This window comes from Trachymyrmex cornetzi, unplaced genomic scaffold (genome assembly GCF_001594075.2).
Source record: "Trachymyrmex cornetzi isolate Tcor2-1 unplaced genomic scaffold, Tcor1.1 scaffold646, whole genome shotgun sequence".
In the NCBI taxonomy this organism is placed as follows: domain Eukaryota; kingdom Metazoa; phylum Arthropoda; class Insecta; order Hymenoptera; family Formicidae; genus Trachymyrmex; species Trachymyrmex cornetzi.
Window position 1 is genome coordinate 739,529 of NW_017299966.1, and position 8,368 is coordinate 747,896.

The following is an 8,368-nucleotide window of genomic DNA, read 5'->3' on the forward strand; positions in this document are numbered from 1 at the left end:
GAGAGCCAGTCCGATCGCGGAAAGGGGGCGGAGAGACGCGAAAACGAGAAGGGAACGAGAGGATGATAGAAGTGGTACCTGTGTGTACACAGCCGAGTATCTGACGAAAGCTCACCGCGAGACGTCTGCACGCGACTCGTCCATTCAGCGCTGCGACGCGCTCATGTACATTAACCATTTTGATGTATGCGTGTTGTACGTGTAAGTGTGTGCAACGATGCGCACGCGACCAATACAGAGGCACGCCGGCCTTCGCGGTGCGATTCTCGGTTACGAGCGTGTTAAAGCACGTGTGTGCGCGCAACCCCTAGCGGAATCGGAATACCGTCCGGCACGCCCATTGGCGGCTGACGGTAGCTTTTCGAGTAGTACGAGCGGGGTTAACCACGCCCTGTCGAGGCGGAACAAACCCCCGCTTTCGCCGTTCCACTTGGCCGTTCCACGGGCCACGGTGCCACCGCTCTTCGCTCCTCGGCGCTAATAATACGCCGATATACCACCAATTCTGCCACCATGGCTCTACGCGGGACTCTCGAGAGTAACTGCCACGGTACGCGCGCCGCGTCGACCTACCAAAGACGTTGCTAATCGCACACTTCGCCCATGCGGCGAAGGATATCCTAAATCTACCATTTACCTGACGTACGTCGCCAAGTATCGACGCCAAGACTCGCCACGTTTACCTTCGGAAAGTGTTATAATCGATCTCTAATTCGATCAAATCTCTCTCGCGTTCGTTCATTGTTTCAACTTGCTACGACGATTCTAACAAATTAGTGCCGAGATTCCTGACCGTGATCGGGATCAGTGACGTTCGAGGAAGAAAAGTGTGAATGCAATGCATACAAGTACAATGGATTTGCGTTGACGTGACCGATCAGTATTTTGGTTTGCTAAAAGTGAAGTTTGCTGATCAGAGGAATTAACAAACGGTTCCACGACTGTGACTGTTATAATTTTCGGAGGCAAAGATGAAACGACGCGAAACTAGATAAAGGAAGATCGTCTTTTTACTAGCGGGTAATGTGGAGGATGCAGGAAAGCAGGACCGTGTCACCTTTAGGACCGGTCGTCCTGCAACGAGAGGAAGCCGATATGCGTGCCGGTCTATCGCTGCCGCCGCAGGAAAGGAGACCCGTATTACTCGTACGCACCGGCGAATCATTTGCGAGATACGACAACGTACGGCAACAACAACAGTCACCGTCGAGTCCACCGATCCTACGATCCGTCACTGCCGTCGAGAAAGATCAGTACCATGAGACAGATTCGCACATCAGGGAGAAAAGGTCTAACGACGAAGAGGAGGAAGAGCAGGATGAGGAGGAAGAGGATGAGGCTGAAGACGAGCGGAACGCATCGGGCAGAAGGAACGTTGTTGTCGACGAAGAAGATGACGAGGAGCAGGAAGAAGAGGAGGAGGAAGAGAGCCAGCCCGAAGGACATCGAAACGGCGGCTACCACGAGGACGGAGACGTCGAAGTCGACGTGTGCCGGGAGGATGCTGACGAGAGTAATCCAAGTAGCCCGGTGGATCTCACGGCGCCCTCGTCGAGGGGTGTCGCGTCCGAGCAATTTGTTCATCCGTTCGCCAACCGCGTACATTCGTTTACCTGTGTACAAAGTGGTGGCCACGGGCCCGCCGGTCACGGGACACCAGTGTATATATCCGGGCACGGCGCTACCGGCTCCGCCGTCATGACGGTGTGTACTTCCGGTGGCGTGGCGCGCACTACCACCGGCACGTCGACAGGTAGCATTACCACGACCGCCACCAGCACGGTGCAGACCAACAACAAGCGGTGCCTCGCATTCTCCGTCGAGAATATCCTCGATCCGAACAAGTTTACCGGTGGCCGTGTCGTCCATAATCGTGTGCACCATCGTCGACATCGGCGCGCCGGCAGCGTGCATGAAGGTGAATAAACGAGCTTTCGTCTTTTGTTATCTTCGCGCTACCACTTCCTGGAAAACGCCCGATTGACGTTCTTGATTAGAGCCGGAGACCCGACACGTATCTCTGTCGAAACACATTGTGGCTATCTCAGCAAATGAACTAAGAATAACCGAACCCGTGATGTCTTAAGCGGCGCATTTCAGTCAGAATTTAATTGGTTGAAACAGAAAGAAAGAGGGAGAGAGTCAGTCAGTAAACTCAAATTATCTTTTCGGAATAACCTTAATCTCTTTGATTTTTATTTGAAAGTAGACATGTATATTAATTACAACATTCTAATATAATTGCAAAACAATAATATATATAATATAACTTCTTTGTATGAAATAATATATTCGCGTTAAAAAATATATAAATAGACAAAGTTATTTATAAAAGTTATAAAACATTTGTATAATCATTGCATAATGGAAATGTTTGATATATGAGCACTGCTTTTATAATACGGAAACGAAATAATTGTGGATTAATTACTTCAAAAACAAATCTTTGTAGGAACTCACGCTATATGGTATTATCCATTCGGTTGTTTGCGGAAAAAAATTGATGCTTTCTCCACACTGCTGTCTTTAAAAGTTTCACGCGATCTCTCAAGCGATATTTTTCACGTCCGGCAACTGCGTCTTAGCCCCCTTGATGCTTCACTGGTCCTCTCTTGCTTCTTCCTCGTTCTAACTTTAGACGCTAGAAGGAGGACTTCTTCTCCGACGATCGTGCAATTTTGGGAGCTGTCGGGCTATTTGCGTGTACGACGATACACGAAGATTCCAGCAAAAGTGACAACGTAGGGATATTTCACTCGAAACGTGAGAATGAAACTCCTCCAGCGTCTCATTAACGTCATTTTCGATAATATTAATATGGTTGCGAAACGATACGCTTAAGCTACAGGTTTCACAACCCGATAGAGACTAATTTACATATGAGAAAATATATTATACACGGAAAAAACAGTTTTGTTGACAAATCTAAAAATTTAGCTATAAATATAGATTTGAAAATAATTTTGTTGCACTATCAAAATAATTTATATAAGTTGCTCAAGCTGTTACACTAAATTTTTTTCATCATTGCTCACTATGTTTGAAATTCCAACATAATTATTAATGATTATTTTGATGGCCCAACAAAATTATTATCAAATCTGTATCTGGCTAAGTTTATAGATAGTATAGCAAAATCGTTCACTTTGTGTGCTAAAGTAATATATAATGATAAATAGTTCTACAAAAGTAAATGTTATTACAAGGTATATGTAATCCAAGGTATTTTGTAGAATATGAAATAATTAATATTGAAACTACAGTATTTTGCAAAGAATTCATATTTTTGAAAAAAGCGTATTAATTGCAGTATTTATAATTGATGAAGAATCTTAATTTACGTTCAGATATATATTTTATTATAATTCTATGCTAAAAAAATATATCAACCGTTTTGTCTTAAGAATTTGAAAGATTATCGTGTTACCGATATATGTAAACAATTAAGTCGATCTCACCAATTTGTTGTCTCTATTTACCCTAACTTTGCAACCGTGAAGAAAAATGGTTGGTGGATTGGGCCGAGTTCGGTGACCGTTTGCCGCGGAGAATCCCAATTTCACAGTTGACTTTCGAATTTAATGGAGTCTGGCGGGCAGACGAGAGAAGTGGTCCTGCAGGCCGATAAGGGACGGAAGAAGTGTCCCGAAGAAGGGGTGAAGCGAGGCAGAAGCAGCGACGACGGAGGTGGGCAGGGGTAGCGACCGGGCGGCGGTGGCGGCGGCGGCGGCGGCGGAGGCGGCCTGTCGGAGCGTGACAAATTGCTCCGCTAATCTGCGTTAACCAGTCCTTGAACCCCGTCATCGTCGTTCCTTTATCCCGGTACGGGACACCGGGTGCTGGCGAAATCAGCATCTCGATGGACGGTCCAGCCCGTCGTGGCATCTCCCGTCGGTACGGGAGCTAAGAGTATTTTTATCGTCAACCAAAGAAGGAGCACAGGAGGCTAGACAAAAAGGAAGAAAAAAGAAAGAGGGTGAGAAAAGGACATGCGGGAAACCGTGCGCGATGGATCGATCGCAGCCGTCGAAATCGAGATTACACGATTGTCGGCTCATCCATCTTACCGGGATGGTCGCCGCTTCCTATTAAAAGTGCATCAGACCCAAGCCAATCCGTTTCGACTGCCGCCGCCGAGATCTCCGTTCCACCCCCGCCACACGGATCCGCCGAATGGAATAATATCGCCGGTTGTTATGATAATCGCGCAGCATCGCGCCGTATCGCACCGCATCGCGCCAAGCCGCCCAGAAAATTGGCTCTTCTGCATCACAATGACTTCTCTCTATCTCTCTCTATCTCTCTCTTTCTCACTTGTGTTCTCCCTCTCTTTGCTCCTGCTAGTTGTCGCAGCATCCACGAAAGTCACCCCTCAGAGCACTGCGCGTTCATGATTCGAGATCCGGAATCTTCCGCTAGATTTCAACGAAATTTATAATTATCTTACGTACGCTTCGGAAAATCCTAAGAGATATCGCTGATCCATATATCGCTTCTCCCAGCCGCTACATTCATTATCACGAATGAAAGAATCTCTGTGTTTATATTATATACGCAACGTTTATTAAACTTCTCTGCTTTTCAATATAATTTTTATCGATTCTATTATAGATCCGATAAACATCATATACTGTTTATACATATTCATATATTATACACAATATCATAGCACAATTACGTTAAGGTGTTCAAGTGTTAACGTTATTAGAAATCTGCTAACATATATATTGCGGATTCATTGCTATAATAAGACAGGATCTGTTAGGGATGTTGTTTATTGCGTATTTCCCGATCGTGCCACTTGTCGTTAAACACTGTCATTGTGTTTAATGAGGAAAACCGAAATGAGATAAGTATTCCCGTGTCTGCTGCTTTGTCGCAGCACGCTGCGATCGACTCCCCCTTGTGTACCCTTAACGTATCCCTTTGGGACTTGGCATACATCCCCGATCGCTTCGCTCGCACATAACCCGCCTGATCGTGGTTAATGAAGAAGATCTAAATGATATGAATGGTCCTCTAGCCGGCGATTCTACCGCCATAAAAACGCAATGACAGAAATGCTATCTGCAGTCGTTAATTTTCTGATGAACTCAATTAATTTCACGTCGTCGCAGCTGTCATACTAGGCGACGAATTGACATAGATGATGTTTCTCTTGAGAAAACACAGTTTCATTATTCTCCCAGATTTACGCTAACAAATATACGTTTCGTTTTTTAGAACAGAGCGAAATGCTGTCTTTAATTTAAGACAACATTTTGCGATAAAAGTATTAGTATTTTTATTAAATCTAACTTCTGTGAAAATAATTAAATACAAATTATATTTAAAGCAATTCAAAGCCACGTGACGGTCGATTAATTAATCAATTTCCATTTTGAATGTGTATTTCGATAATCTGCTCATATTTTTCAATTTAAAAACTTAACAATTTTAAGTTACATTACACATTCATATTATCCTCAACTTCTTAATTAAAATTCTATCGTACTAGATAGAGTACACTGACTAATTAAAAATGAACGAGAGAGATTTTGAAAAGAAGGACACTATCTTACATAATCAAAGACCGCGAAATGCTCCGGCTGACAAAACAGAACGCAATCCTTGATGAAGCGGGCGGATGAGTGTCGAAGTGAGAAGAAGGAGAAACAATATAAATTACGCAATTCAATTAGACGCAATCAATCGGCGCCGGTCAGGTATATCTCGATGTGGAGACCGTCGAGTTATACGAGAACGGTATAGTCTAGGGAAGAAGGCCAAAGAGAATCGAGGAGAGAGATAGGGAGATGGGAAAAGGTAGCCGCTTGGCGGCCTGTACGACGGGGCAAGAACGATCGCGCGTTAACGAGATACAAATCCCATTACGGCGTAAACCTTCTCGATCCGTCGCCCCCTACGGACTTCCAACCCCCAGGCACTGTGCGCTAGGCTGTAGGCTATGGGCCACGAGCCACGCCAATTCGGATAAAGTCCCACTGTCTTCCTCTCGCTTTCTCTCTCGATCTGTCTTGCTTACTCTCCGTCTTCCTCTGTCTCTCTCTTACTGCCTTCAACGTACTGCCAATGTACCATCCTCGTCACTTTCCGCCTATCGTCTCTCTATGTCACTCTCTTTTTATCTCTTCCTCTCTGTCTCTCTGGTTTTGTTCGGCGGGCTATCCCCACTCGTAGCATCCCAGGGGCACCCCAACCCCCACGGACCAGAGCCAGGGAATATCTGTCCCCGGGACATCTGCGTGCTGATTGAATCTCCAATCTCCTCTCTCATTGAGCGAACGATTGGCCGTTTCTCTCTTTCTCCGTTTCCCGCTTTTCTCTGTTCCTCTCTGATTCGCGCTCAAATCGTTCCGTTCTCGCAGGCTCAATCGGTGTCTCGGCTATGCAACGCAGTTCTTTCGTGAGATGCAAGAAGCAATACTTCCTCGTGCCGAAACGTTTCACAATCAATCGTAAATAGGAATTCGGTTAAACGTTGTTCAGTAAACGACACGGGTGCATACGAGTCATTAATCGGTCATTAATAGCTAACATTTGCTATACACAATACAAATTATAACAATCTGCATATTACATATACAATATATATCTATTAATAGAAGTCTCCGATTTGAAAACATGCTACTGTTTTGTTATATTCTTCACAATTATATTTTTCGTGAGTTTGAAATATTGATCTTTATTTATAAATTAAATTTCTTGAAAGAAAAAAATTAATATCTGTGTACGTATAAATGAAATGAATTTCTGATAAATCTGTAAGAATCACCTGATACAATGAGAAACGCGACGTCTTTTTGTCGCCGCAATTTTGTCCCTCGTATATAATCAATCCTCGTCATCTGACACCGACCCCGTATCATCGCTTCTCCCTTCGTAGTTATCTCTCATCCACGTACCGCAAAAATGATCCCGTGGTTATTACTTTCAGACGGCGACTCGCGAGGCGAATTCGCCTGCGGCAGCGGCCAAGAAGATGAGGAAGGTACACCGGATACCATCATGGAGGAAATGGAAGAAGACGCCGAGGAAGAAGAAGAGGACGAGGACATTGAAATGCGAGTCGTGGATCAAGATTCTGGCAGCGTCGGACGAGAAAATACAACCAGCGGCGGCACCAACACGACCACGTCGAACTGCAAGAAACGACAATCCTCGTCGTCGTCGTCTACATCATCGAGCAGCGTTCAGGTACAAAATTGTCAGGGTCAAAACGGACAAAACGGTACTGGCGGCGGTGGTGGCGGCGGCGGAGGTGGCGGAAGTAATAGTAATACCAGTGGTAAACCCAGAAGAGCGCGGACAGCCTTCACATATGAACAGCTGGTCAGGTTAGAGAACAAATTCAAGACGACCAGATACCTGTCCGTGTGCGAACGTCTGAATCTGGCGCTTGAGCTGCAGCTGACTGAGACCCAGGTGAAGATCTGGTTCCAGAACCGGCGAACCAAATGGAAGAAGCAAAACCCTGGCCTGGACGTAAACAGCCCTACCGTGCCGACGACGCCACCGCATCCGTCGCCGTACGCACCCGCCTTCCTGTTCGCCGCGCATCCTCATCAGCACCCATTGCCACACTCGCATACGCATCCACATCCGCATGCTCATGTACACCACCCGCCGCCAGTGCCACCGCCGCCGCCCGGATACTACCACCCAGCGGCCCCACCTTACCCGCCGACCGGACCGACCTTCTTCGGCCATCATCTGTCGGCGACTCCTGCTGCGACTGCGTCAGGACCGCCGCCGACCTCTACGCCTTCCTCCACCGGCCTGGCTCTTTCGGCTCATCCGCATCCGCACACGCATCCGCACGCGTAGCGAATTCGGCGATGATACCCTGCATCAACATCCTCGCCTTCGTAGTCCTCGACAAGGAAACGGTGGGTTTGTGTGAGTACTTTTGGCCGTGGCAAGAAAAGTACCAGGAGCGCAGATTGCGCGCGTTTATATATATATATAGAAAACAATTTTTAGACTCTTATTAGTATCATCTCTGAACGTGTTGCCGACAATTTGTTATTTTTCCTGGTGATCATTCCTTCTGGTTATCGTGATTGTTTTTTTTTTTTTATCAAATAGTATATACTATTTTTGTCGCTATACATAACAAATGAAATTTACTATTTTGAAAATAGCATAAGTTTATAATTCTCTCTCTCTCTTGCAGATACGGCTAAAAAAAGATATATATATTAGTATGAAGACAAAAAATAATTTCTTTAAATCTCATTCCACTTGAAAGTAACATTTATAATTAAGGGATAACGTGTTTGTTATTCGTATTTCAACAGTTTTAATTCCTGGACTTATGTTGTTTTCAAAGTACAAGTATGGAATACTATTTTGGCGTCAAGATAGT

The 8,368-nt window shown here is 45.3% G+C and overlaps 1 protein-coding gene across 1 annotated transcript; it reads left to right on the forward strand.

Annotated features, from left to right (window-relative positions):
- Positions 1-1,023: 1,023 nt before the first annotated feature.
- Positions 1,024-7,841, forward strand: LOC108767008 (uncharacterized). The gene is made up of 2 exons (XM_018516628.1): positions 1,024-1,918; positions 6,938-7,841. The coding sequence occupies exons 1-2, from the start codon at positions 1,024-1,026 to the stop codon at positions 7,825-7,827; spliced, it is 1,785 nt and encodes a 594-aa protein (XP_018372130.1). The 3' UTR covers positions 7,828-7,841.
- The last annotated feature ends 527 nt before the right edge of the window (positions 7,842-8,368 follow it).